Source organism: Osmerus eperlanus, chromosome 8 (genome assembly GCF_963692335.1).
Source record: "Osmerus eperlanus chromosome 8, fOsmEpe2.1, whole genome shotgun sequence".
NCBI lineage: Eukaryota > Metazoa > Chordata > Actinopteri > Osmeriformes > Osmeridae > Osmerus > Osmerus eperlanus.
In genome coordinates, this window is record NC_085025.1 from 15059014 (window position 1) to 15072341 (window position 13328).

At 45.9% G+C, this 13328-nt stretch overlaps 2 protein-coding genes across 4 annotated transcripts in view; both read left to right on the top strand.

The window, feature by feature from the left end:
• vta1 (vesicle (multivesicular body) trafficking 1) overlaps window positions 1-8035 on the top strand; it is a 33437-nt gene extending 25402 nt beyond the window's left edge. The window contains exons 6-8 of the mRNA XM_062467778.1: window positions 2292-2546; window positions 4265-4342; window positions 7738-8035. Of these exons, the coding sequence (XP_062323762.1) occupies window positions 2292-2546; window positions 4265-4342; window positions 7738-7883 (479 nt within the window). The 3' untranslated portion in view covers window positions 7884-8035. The remainder of the gene's footprint in view (window positions 1-2291; window positions 2547-4264; window positions 4343-7737) is intronic.
• A 2862-nt stretch (window positions 8036-10897) lies between these two features.
• Window positions 10898-13328, top strand: part of adgrg6 (adhesion G protein-coupled receptor G6) — a 55390-nt gene continuing 52959 nt past the window's right edge. For all 3 annotated transcript variants that reach the window (XM_062467791.1, XM_062467792.1, XM_062467793.1), the window contains exon 1: window positions 10898-11162. In XM_062467791.1, coding sequence (XP_062323775.1) covers window positions 11161-11162 — 2 coding nt within the window. In that variant the 5' untranslated portion in view covers window positions 10898-11160. The remainder of the gene's footprint in view (window positions 11163-13328) is intronic.

Sequence of the window (13328 nt, forward strand, 5' to 3'; positions counted from 1 at the left end):
ACACACACATTATTGGAGCGTTGAAGGCGAGAAGAGATGTTGTTGTAGGTTAAGTAGGAGCAAAGGATGTGAGGGTGTGTGTCATTCCACTAGAGAACTAGAGGGGGGCTGTCATCATGTTGGATCAGAGGTGCAGGGGGGGGTTTTCTCAGTGGAGTGATGACGTCTGGAAGAGGAACCAGGAGAGCGACCGTTTTTAGGATAGATCAAGTCTGCGAAGGGGACTCGCACAGGAACAGATTCAGCCTGTCGGGATGGTTTGACGGCGTCTCTCACAGTGCCTTCATGTGAGTTAGTCTCCACAGCTGTGTCGTCCTGCCAGCTCCTCGATCCAGGGTCCCTGGTCTGGACGTCTGGAGCTGTGCTGGCTCTGGGAGCCAGAGTGTTAACGTGCGTCCTCCACACCAGTCCTCCAGTGTCTGGTGATACGGAGACCGGGCGAGCTGATGTTCCTCCCTGGCCCTGCATCCCAATCTCCCTGCACCATCTTCTCCCCATCCATGATGTCTGCTGCTACTTATCTCTGTCTGAGTGGATTTGTGTTTGTGGCTGGCTGGCCGGTTGGCTGATGGGCCTGGCTGGTTTGCCGACAAGCCTGGCTGGGTGACTGACTGGTTAGCTTCTCACTACTAGTGGTCAATTAGTGGGTGACACTCTCTTCTCCTGTCCCCTCTCCTCTCCCCGCTTGAGCGCTGGCAGACATCATCCCGACAGACAGCAGCTGGCTGAGAGCTGAAAGCACTGTTGGTGTCCACACACTCAATAGACACACATACACACTCACCTCCGCTCATTCTCTTTTTTCTGTCAAATTTAAATAGCTGTATTGCCATGGCAAAACAACTAACAATTGTGTGTGGTCAAAGCTTTTGTAGACAATGGAACAAAAAAAATCTCTCAGGTTATCCCAGGACAAATGGGGGACTAACTGGGCTTTATCTCTCGTTTGGCCCTGATAATGACAGAGAGAAGAGAGAGAGAGAACAAAAAGGAGGACAGACATTTAGTGTCTTATCTCTGAGCAATTGCCATCCCCCTCAGTGAGTGGGATACAAAGCTGGCCAGTGTGTCTCTGAGAGACAGAGACAGATTTTAATCTAGGACCAGTTGGGATAGGACGACTTGGACCTGCCTCGTAAAGTCTCATTCTGGGAGCTGCTTTGGAAGACGTTTTGAGTCTTTTACACTTTTGGTCATGTTTTGACTTTTTTTGTCCTGCTGAAAGAGTCTTGAGTGCGCATCTCTGCAGAGGAGTCTCGACCAGGTGTCTCCATGGTTTTATCTCACCTCCTTCGTGTCTCCAGAGTCTTCCCTCTGTATGTTGGCGCGGTTCTTGACTTGATGCCAATCCAAGGCCTGTTGTTTGAAACCGAGGCGTTCTTAAAAGCCACCACACCCGTATTATTCTACCTAGAGACCGGGGGCCAGAACATGGCCTGGGTCGGGGTCCAGACCCATACGAAAACATGTCTGGTTCTCATTCAGAGCACACTTCCTCTCCCTGCTCACGCCACCCTGTCATGATCGCTGTCATGTACGGCCTCGTCAGCATATACGCATGTTTTAATCTGTGTACATTTGTTTCTGTGTAATATAATATTTTCTTTAAATTACATTTTGGTCGCCTCAGAAGCGACAACGGAGCGTTCGTTTGTTAATATGTCTGTAGCTGCGGCGCCGTCGCCATGAAATGGAATGTCGTCCTCTGCAGTGCAGGCCTTTAGCTCTGCTCTTAGGGGGATTCCCTCTCTTTACTCCCAACGATAACACACGCACAAACGCACACGCTCACACCAAGACACACATGGCTATAACACACAGCCACACTCACTCACAAACACACAAACAGACACGCGCACACCAAGACACACACACACAGACGGGATTACACTACAGTGCAGCTTGAAGACAAAGTGTTCTCTTCACAAGAACGTTTTAAAGACTGTTGCGGGGAGGTGCGCCGAATTGATTACATTTGTTTGAACGGGCTCTCAAGTACCTCTGGGGCAGTTTAGCCTTTTAAAGACCATTAGCTGCATGAGCCCGTCATTACTTCACGTACCATTATGTACGCTGTCGTTGGATGGAGATTAAGCAGCTGCACTGCATTGCGGAGATGCCATTGCAGATGGACTGCAGATTACTGCTCTGCCCTTCAGCCTGGTCTCAGCCTGGTCTCAGCCGTCCAAGCTACAAAAACGAACTTTCAGATATCTGTGATGATCGTCAGTGTAAACACACACTGACGTCTATGTTTACGTTCTCTCGCTTTCTGCTTCATCCCTTCCTAGATGACGAATATGGAGCAGAGGGCGGGGCAGAGGGCGGAGGCTCGTTCCAGGGGCCCCAGTCCCCCACCCACTCCCAGCCGTCCTCCACGGGGTACGACCAGGGGCCAGGGCCAGGCTACGGGGCAGAGGGCCCGGGCGCCCCAGGGTTCGGCTCAGGGGCGATGGGCCCACCGCCCTCCAACTACAACAGCATCCACGTTCCCCCAGGGTCCCACGCCCCCGCCAACACACCTGCAGATCTGCCCCCCCCTGCAGGTACGACACACACACACATTTACACACACATTTACACAAGTGCAGAGTTTGTGTCGGAACAGTTTGTGTCACTTATTGCCCGATACTGTAATCCAGGCCTTCTCCTTAGCGAAAACGTCTCGTTCAACGGAAATTTGGTTCAGAGTTTTACACGGTGGCATATCTGGACTACAGCCCGTGGGAGGAACGCCGCTCTCTCTCTGATGGCGCCACGTGCGTTGGCGCGTCTGAGCAAAGCCGAGCGATGCAGCCTGATCCTCTCTCCCCGGCAGGTCTTTGGCAGCCAAGACAGATAGGGGAGACAGACTGGGAGAGTAAATTGTCTAATGAACCTTCTTAAAGGGACAGTTCAACATTTAACACTTATCCAGCCTCTGCTCATCCACGGTCATGTCGACTCATCCAAAACACTTGCCCTCTCAATTCAGAACTCACTAAAACTGAAATTAGAAGCCATTTGCATTACTAATCGCCATGATGCCAAAGCCTCTCATGCTGAATGGACTCGGAAAGCATCCGGATAATTCTACTGAAAGGGTTTCGTTCATTGTTTGGGTGGAAGTCATTTAAAACAACAAGCTTAAAATGCTTAGCCATCCCTTGCAGCGGCCTGCGTCTGGGACTGATCATGGTGAGCAAGGTGCGACGGCGGCGTGTTAGCATTAGCGCCGACAGAGACCCATTAGGGATGTTGACGTGGACGCGAGGGGCGCAGCTTTATCACCGGTGCCCATACTGTTGACACAGGCGGTAGTGGAGAGGCGCCTGCTCTACCCTGGTGTGTGTGTGTGTATAGGGGGGAAGCGGGGGAGAGGGAGGTTATTGGAGAGAAAAGTGTAACTTACGGTAAAGGGTGTGCATCTGTCGGGGCGTGAGGAAGCGTAGAAAGTGTGTGAGATGTGTGTGTAATTAGCACATTAGGGGCGTGTGTGTGTGTGTTGAGGGCCGGGGTATTAGACCAGGCACTGACAGGGTTCCCCCACGGAGTCCCCCAGAGCCCCTGTAGACGTGACAAGGTGAGCCTGTTGCTCCGTGGGCTCCAGAGGAAGTGACTAATCTCCACCTAGACATCCAGACCTTTTCTTTAAGCTCTTAACTAAATCAACAGAGACATACACACTCGCACACCCACACACAGAGACATTATTCCAAATATAAGACCAGAGAATGAAAGTAGAGGGGTGGTGGAGGGAGGGGGGGTGTGTAGATTGAGTTGCCACTAAGCTGTCAAGCTTTCTCCTCCTCCAGCCTTCGGGCTGCTTACACAATCACACGGCCTATAAAATATGGAGGTTGCAGAGTGCTGTGCATTGGTTGGCTGAAGGATACAGGATTGAACTGCTCGCCACAGGGGTCCCTTTAAAACAGTCCGAGTCCAGAGCAGGATCGACAAAAAACGCATCCATTATTAAACAATGATACTCCGGGACAACGACCGAGACTAAGGAAAAAAACGTACAACTATGTGTCTCCCAACGAAACACACAACATTTGTTTACGTTCGGTTTGAGCTCAAACGTTTGCATAACCGTAAATTCCACTATTTTATTAAAGCATCCAGACCAGACAGAACTGGGATTGTGTCCACCAATGACGTCAAGGTGTATCGGTACAGATGGTATAGAATCACAGGAGTGTGTCCTGAGGGCAGGTCAGAACAGGTGTGTGGACTGCATGGAAGAGCATGTTTTATACATAGCTTCCTCTGCTGTGTGCAGGTGAGCCCGTCAAACCAGTGCCTGTGCCACGCAACATGCCTGTGGTGGACCCTGTTCTCCTCAGACCCAACCAAGAAGGTGAGCTACGCTACACACGCAAACGCATAAAAAAAACACTTTTTTTCCACCTTCCTTTCTCTGAGGGTTTATGTTGGTTATTATTGGTGTATATATGCGTAACGTATATTTAGCAATATACGTAACGTAATAATTGCCTGTAGCTTACACAAAGCACAATGGGGATGTGTGTAGCTGTCTAAAACATGATAATCCATGTAGGCTGAGATGTGATGTCCTGTGGCTCATGTTTCCATCTCTGAAAATTCAGCAACACGATTAAGATGGAGCCGAGTCTAGGAAGCGTAAGCCCTGTCACCCTCGAGCGTGCCACAAGGATGTACTTTAGGTCTACCAGAACTGATAGATGCTTGAACTTTGTGAGAGAGGCCTAGACATGATGACCCCCCAACCTACCGAGGCTTTTTGAGAAGAACAACATTTCATTCGGCAGGCAGAGGGAAGCTTTTGAACTAAGCCAGTGGCATGTTTCTTTGTTTTTGTCTCCGTCTGCGAATCAGATTCACCCACAGGTCTCAGTCTAAAGTGACTGGGGATCCCACTCATCTCTTTTCTCTGGTCTCCCAGACTCTCAACCCTCCACGCCCTGAGCCCCAGCGCCCCCTGAGCCAAGCTTATAAAGTCACCACTGTACCCACCAATGCTAGCTCACTACCATATGCCTCAACTTAGCAGTTTTCAGGCGCTGGCCCAAGCTGTCATTAATATAGCTGCCCGTGGCTAACCACAGACAAGGCTTCTCAACCTCCGGGGCCTGCATACCCCCCCCCTCCACCCCCCGCCCCTTCTCTCTCTCTCTCTCTCGTAATGAAATCATCGAAAACATCTGACAGTTCACATCGTCAACAGGACACACATGTAGATAGTGCGCACTACACACTGGACAGTAAATCTCTCTTTCACTCTCTTCCTCTGAGACCGAAGTTTCAGTAGTCTTTATAAGTCATGTGTAATAAAGTATGTTTGCTCTCACTCTCTGCCTTCTCTCATTCCCTGTGTCAAAGGGAATGAGACAGAACGTAAAGAAGGGTGTTTATTTCAAACAATATAAATCGTTCCGCACAGGAAAACAAGGGGACTATGAACGGTGCCGACGAAATGAGCAAAAAAAAAAAAACTGCCTAGCCACATATAGCTATAATAAATACAAGGGGCTGCACTCGTTCCTTGCCTAGTGTATATAACAGGTAAACCGCTACGTAATGCGGAGTAAACCCATGGGCAGCTTACCTGTCCACTTGACCCTGCGTGAAGAACAAAAAAGCTATACCGAGTACAGAAATGATAAATATGTTGTACAAAATGCAGAGCAAGCCACACAGTTTTAACACTGAATGTATAACAAAAGCACGAATGCACACATTAAAAACCTGCACTGTAGCAGGTTTGAGGAGTCAGGTGGCTGAGCGGTGAGGGAATCGGGCTAGTAATCCGAAGGTTGCCAGTTCGATTCCCGTGCCATGCCAACTGATGTTGTGTCCTTGGGCAAGGCACTTCACCCTACTTGCCTCGGGGGAATGTCCCTGTACTTACTGTAAGTCGCTCTGGATAAGAGCGTCTGCTAAATGACTAAATGTAAATGTAATGTAAATGTTTGGGTATGGAGCTCCAGTTTTGTGAATGACTGCAGCACTATGTTGGTAGTACAGTGTTTCGGAAAAAATATTTTTTTAGTCGTTACGTTTTTTTGCCCTGTAATCTTAACTCAACCACTCCAAACAAACGGATAATAATGTATCAGGTTTGACTGCTTCCCCTCTCCTTGTCAGCATTTAGGACATTAGCTTTGATCATGGCTCAGTGTCACATAGTGATGTTGACATCACAGGTAGCCTTGAAAATGCCTTTCTCTGCTTGTGTTGACCTATGTTTTTGAATCAGCTATTATATCTGATTCATCAGTTGGGAATGATCCTTCGATGGTGAAGCCCTTATGAATGTCAGATAGACTTCCACTCACAAGGCCTCCCTCTTCACCTTCTTTTTGTCTCGGACCTGGGCCAGAATGTACTAGAAGACCATCATTACAACCCACAATTTTGTATTTATTCATATAAAGGCATATTGTTTTGGTTGAGGTCTGAGAGAGCGAGAGAGAGAGGATTTGCCACCTCATTATGAATGCATTGGAAGTGGAGAGGCCTGTTTCACGGATTGCATAGTCAACTGTATCTCTATATCTACCATCTACATTCTTACTGTTTTTCTTGTTTCCCATGGGAAACAGTTATGTGATACTACAAACCTCTGTGGTTAGCGCATTTTTGACCTGTAGCTGAGAGTAAACCTTAAGGTATTATCCGTCTGTGATGTGATATAGTAATATTTGCAATGACACGTAATGTATTTTACTTCAGGTTGTCCCCTGGTTAGTTACTATTAACCAGCTCCATCTCCTGTTCTTAGCCTGTGCAAACACATGCTATAAGACTGTATTTGGAGTGTGTTTACGTAAGTTTTGACGCTGTTTATATCAGGTAGGTTCATGAAGCATGTGTAGACGAATGTGGAGGTGTAGTGTCTCAAGACCAGAGCTTGCTTAAGAATGTATAGGATGTGTGTTAAAGCGATAAGGAGCAGTGAAGCACCACGACTAACGTTGTGTCCATACTGCAAAGTGGGGTCGGGCCTGGGGTGTGGAAGATGTGTTTTGAGTTACTGTAATGGGGGGCTGGGGGACTGGCGCTGGCTCAGACAATTAATGATCTAATAGGGTTGGTCAGGAGAGGAGCTGTTTGTGCGTGTCTTTCTTTCTGAGTGTGTGTGTGTGTGTTAGTACAGATACTACTATGCTTGTGGGAGACAGGTCCTTTGAAAACACTATTGTACTTTAGGTTAGGGGTTAGGCTGATGACTAGGGTTCCAATATAGTGAAATGGAAGTTTAGGATGAATTGGAGTTTGAATGGAAACAGTGACACTTTCATTGTGTGCGTGCGGCCATGTATTTTCTAACAACACAGTAGGCCTCATTGCTTCATTTGCTACAATAAAGATTTTGATTATTTAATTAGCCAATGTAATTATCACTTGCCCATAAAGGCACATGAGAACCTCTACTCACTATTTAGCTTTTTGTCAACAGCTGTTATCGGATAATCTGGCTTTTAGAACCTCTCTTGCGATATTAAATGTGCATCACTAGCCACCCCCCATGTGTTGCCGACTATCTTTCTGTAATAACTATAGAGCAAAATAATAAAATAGAAGTTAAGATAAATTGATGTTTGTCCAAGTTCAGTTCCTTGAGTTCCCTGTTTAACTCTTGGTTCTCTTTGTCTTCAACTATTTCTTCCTATATCTGTCTCTTCCTCTCTCCTCCCGCTTCTCTCCCCCCCTCTCTCTTTCTCTGTATCTTTCTCGCTGTGTGTCTCTCTCTCTCTCCGTCTCTCTCAGGGGATGTGCGTCTGACAGCGGAGGACTTCACCCGGGCCCAGAAGTACTGTAAGTACGCGGGCAGCGCTCTGCAGTACGAGGACGTCTCCACGGCCGTCCAGAACCTGCAGAAGGCCATCAGGCTGCTCACCACCGGGAAAGAATAGACCCTGTCCTCTTCCATCTCCCTTCATCCTCCCCCCCCTTCCTTTCTCCTCTGCCCTCTTCTTCCCATCCCCATCTCTTCTCTCACCGCAGATGCATTTGAGGAAAATTAATATCTTCAGACCCGACCAATGTCTCAGCTTTTACCCAACAGCCCTCCCCTGTACTAAACCTCAAGCCCATCTTATTTCCCCATTCTCAGCCCCAGCTTCTACCCAACTTCCAGAACCAAGCTATCTGCCCCTGCCCCTGGTTTCAACCAACATGTATGGTTTTGTTTAGAACCTGTATATTCCAATTAAACAATGCCCACTGTGTCTGTCTCCATATTAAACTGACTGCTGTATGCTGTATATACTGTATGGTCACAACCACAACTAGCTCCAGGCACTAACGGCAGAGCACAGTTCGACACATGCAGTGCTCACACTAGTTTACACAGACCATTGACTGTAGGTCTTTTGATACACACCAACCACACATATCTCTCTCTGTCTCTCTATCGTTCTCTCTTCATCTCTCCATCCCCTCTCTCATTGCCCCCCCCCCTCCCTTTCTCTCACTCTCTCTGTCTCTCTTTCTGTATGCATATAAGTGTACTTTGGGCTTAGAATGTGACCCTGTCACAACTCCATTACAGACTAATGCTTTTCACACTATCAAATGGCTGGATGGTTCTGCCCTCACACATGTTCTCAATTACTCCTTGTTATCGATCTCATTCTTGGGTGAAAACGCACCCAAAAATGATTCTTTCTGGAGCCACATAAGGCTAGTAAATGGATTTGATTGGTAGATTTTCACTGATTTGATTCATTGACCGATTTGGGATGCGTTTGTATATGGTTGTTGTGTACTTTACGTTGCCGCCGTAGAGGGCATGGGAGGACTAGGGGGAATGTCACTTTAGTTGAATGCTCTTCCTATAGATGCTTATTCACACGTAAAAAAAACTAACAAAACTAAAAAACAGCTTGACTACGAACTAACTATAGTAGTTGGCAGCCCAGCTGTACATGTGACTGGAAAAACTGGTATGTTGGAACACCCATCTTCAAATATGCAATTGCTTCTGCCCTCCCCCCACCCCCGCGTGCCCCTGAGTGAGTTTAAGTTCTTTGAATCTGTGTGTTCTTTACCCTGTTTACCCATACTTTTTGTTTAAGTTGAGTTTTTCAATGTGTATATGACATGACACTTCAAGCTATTGATTAAAAAATTGAATTGTCTTCCACCTGTTGTTGTGGTGCCTATTATTTATATGACACAGCACCACTCATAATTTATATACTGGATGACTGCGAGTATATTTTGTTAGTATTGTTTTTACAATAATTTGAGCTAGTCTCAGTATTTCTGGCGCTTGACCTTACTGTACCGTGTTTGTACTACGTCTGTACGGATCGAGGAAGTCGGCGTGTTCTGATGTCACCGTGTTTAGGTTTGAGGTCATCACTGCTCGACTGCTCCAGCCAGCTGAGTGTGATTAGTGTTATGCCTGGATTCACTCTGTCACCATCATCCATCCGCTGTGTGGTGCCTGGGGCGCAGAGATGGTGAGATAAGGAGAGAAAGAGAGAGAGAGAAAGATGGAGAGTAAAGAGCATAAAACATACAAACACCTTTGCCTTGAGTGGGGCCCAGCTCCAGTTAACCTCTCGTGTTTGAGAAAGAGAGACAAAGGGAAAAGGGGGGAGGCAAGCATCAGACATCTGTTGCAGCAGGGGTTCCCACTGGGACCTAGAAATACCTTCAGGACACACAGACAAACCATTACATACTGGGGCTCAGATATGTGTCTATCTACCTGCCTACATGATGCAACATCAGGGTTATTACAGCCTTACCTGGCTTGCACTAGACCACATGCTATTATAGGCATAAGTACATTCGACTTGAAGCAAGACTATGTTTGCTCGCTACCCCCCACTGCATTTAACTTAAGTTTAACCATCCTGTTTCAGCTTCTATGCTCACTTATTTGGTTATGCTTGTTATGTAACCCATATATTGGAGGTCATAAATAATGACGGATCTCCATGTAACATTGCTGCCACGGTCCTCACGCACATAACTAACTGTCAGACAGTGGAGTTCAGCTGGCTTTGATCAACTTGGTCTGGGGGATGGATAGCAGTTAGGGGAGGAGGAGAGGAGAACAGCCACTTCTATGGTTCTAGTTAAAACATGAGCCCTTGGCAGCAACCACGTAAAACAGCTGCCTTCACCTATATAGGTCACTCTGTTAGTCGCAATGACACACACACACACACATGCAGACATCACTCATGCCAAGAACAAAATTCATTGTTTATGAAGAAAATCTAGCTAACCTGACAGTGACAGAGTACACTGTTATCAAACAGTTTGACAAACAGAGGTTGCAGAAGCACTGGTACCACAGGAGGTTACTAAATAAGCCCTCCTCCAGATTCAAAATATCCAGGTGATTGTATACAATATAACAAAGTCCAACAAATTTACACTGCATGTTTAAACCTCGACAACAGCAGTTGTAGCCGTGGTGTAGTGATGCGCAGGAGACCGGTTGGCAGAAACAGCGTATGCAAATGCAGACATCCAATCCAATTGGAGTGTTTATCTCACAGGAAGATCACCCGAACTGACGTTTGAAAGCAAATGACTGGGATCTGGCGGTACACAATACCGATACTTGTCACAAACGGTCTGATTTCAATATTGTACAATGGTTCCCTTTCTAAACGTGCTTGCTTTCAGTGAGCCATCACGAGACATATTGTTCTTAGCTGCCAACTCTGTTAATGACAGGCCCATACATTGAAATTATGCACCATGAGGAGAAACATTTGTACGGTAACTCTTAGTGTCAGTATGTACTTCTTTCAATTTATCCCAGTGCAACAGCGAGATAAACGACAAAAATATGACTGATTTTGAAAGTCATTTTTTTAAACCCAGGGGTCTGACTTTAGTTTAGGGTGGGGCGCCAGAGGGAGAGTGCGCGCCAGCTGTGAGGATCCGACAAGATCCCGAACTGTAGAAGCGCATAGCTGCCGTTTGAAGCATCTACAGACACAGGAGACAGGTTCATCAAGATAATATCGTTTTTGACCGTAGGACAGCAGCGTGCTTTGGGTATTTGTGTGGTGATCCCAACATTTTTTTTGCAACGCCACGATACATTTATTTGAAGGTTCGATAGTTTTCAAAGTTTCTGCAAAGTGAATAACTCCACTCGGACGAGAGGAGAGGGAATCATGATTCTTCAAGGAGACCAGCTCCCACTCCAATAAAACAATGTAAGTGTGGTATGCCTTGTTATGTTGTTCAGCGAATGTCAAACTGTCAGGGTACTTTATGTTTTAAGCTAGATTTGTCTGTCAGGTGGCTTGCGGTGTTTATTCAGTGAAAGCAGTGATCTTCTATTTCATAGTATCAATTTAGTTCAATGTTAAACGAAGCCTTAAATTCCCCAGTGTCTCTAAACTTTGCGACAAGTTCATAACAGTATGCTGAACTTGTTCTGTGTCGACGTTTCTAACACCCAATGTTTCGTTAACTTCGGCTATTGGATGTCTGCGATCATTAACTGGTTTAAGTGACGCAAAAATCCTGTCTTAATAACAATAACACATTTCCATTATTTGAGGTAGGACAGAATGTTGTTGAGTGTTTATTTTCTCCATTGTTGCAACTTTTGACTAAATGTATACTAGACCAGCATTCATAACAATAATCTTATTGTCATACTGTAGCTAGTTGCCTAGCAAATGTAAGCAAAATATGTATGTAGGCCTCTCCTATTTCAAATAATTTCCTCTTTTTGTTATACATTTGCTTTTTGGCTATAATCCCTTTAATGTGTTACACAACCCTGACCATGGTTTGAAGTAGACATGGAACTTCTTCACAGAGTCCAGAGATGAAGTCATAGAGAATGTGTTGACAGGATTATGAAGACCATGACCAGGTGTCGGACATCAGTCACACTTGACCTTGGGAATTTAATTAACTGGTAAAGATGAAGACCCCCGCTCTCTCTTTTTTGTGTGCTGAACACCCCGGCTTAGCGGCCGTTTGGTGATGCAGGGCCCATGATAAGACATTCCCCAGTGAGAGATCCAGAACACGAGAAGAGACAAAGATGAGCCTTGAGGATGTGACAGAAAGACTTCACTGCCCAACTCAGTGAAGATATTTTTGCCTTTCTCTCTAAGAGGAGCAGACGGCTCCACCTCCGTCAACCATCTCACCTTGTCTATCTTAATTTTTCAAAGCAAACTATTAGAATTAGTTCATTCATAGTTTAGTTGGATCCGAAAGTCTGCCTTCTGCAGATCGTACAGGCCACCCTTCATTTCCTTTCAGCTCATGAATCAGTGTCTTTATGTGAACTGCTACTGTATGGGAACAGTCCACTGACCTCCCCCTCTCTGCTTGTTAAGCATTCATATTTTAATTTCTGCGAGTACAAAACATATTAAACAAAGAAGGGATTTCTGTAAAGTCAGGAATCGCATGAATCTAAATTGGATACAAGAGAGCAATTAATCCAGTTCTGTTCTCCAAATTATGTCATAAATTATTTATAGAAATTTAATGAACCTTTTTCGTATTCAGCCTGCACATACTTTCACAGTCTTGGAAAGCTATACTGTTTGACAATTTACACTACCATGAGAAAGTCTGACTACACACCATCTTAGTTTTGTTTACAATTACTGACACATGTTGCAGTCTAAGCTGTGCTGACTAGCAAAGCTTCGAGAAGTTGCGTTGTGGTTGACACTATTGGCTGGCCAACAACTGGATTCCATAGGCAAGTGGCTGCTCTGTACTTTGAGACTGACTCTTAGAACCATCAGTTAATTACTCCACTTTAGTAATTACCTTTGGCGCTAAACCGTAATAGCCCAATGCAACTGCATCATGTGTAATGCACAGTAAAGTGCTGGTAAATGAAGTACAGAGCAGAATTGACTGGGTCAGAAGGTTTTGTCCTAATCATCTCAGACAGTTATTTAAACAGAAGCTTGCAATGAAGCAAAGTTACCTCAAATGTCAACCCGAATTTAAATGACTTGATTTTACACAACCTACATTTGTAACACTGTCAGACTTCTAACTGCACCAGTAAAAAGAAAATACTGCCCTTATCAAGGCATATGTCCGTAAACATGCCATGTCGGTCGTAACTGACTATTGTCTTGTCTACATAATTCTAAGAAAAGCTTTTCCTCCTAATCTCTGGGTAGACAATGATAGCTGAACTCTAGTGTCAGGACCTGTCTTTAGACCTGATGTGTGGAAACGAAGCGAAGAACAGTCCATCCATCCATCATCTGCCGCTTTTCCGGGGGTCGGGTCGCGGGGGCAGCAACCTAAGCAGGGAGGCCCAGACTTTCCTCTCCCCGGCCACTTCCACCAGCTCTTCCTAGGGGACCCCGAGGCGTTCCCAGGCCAGC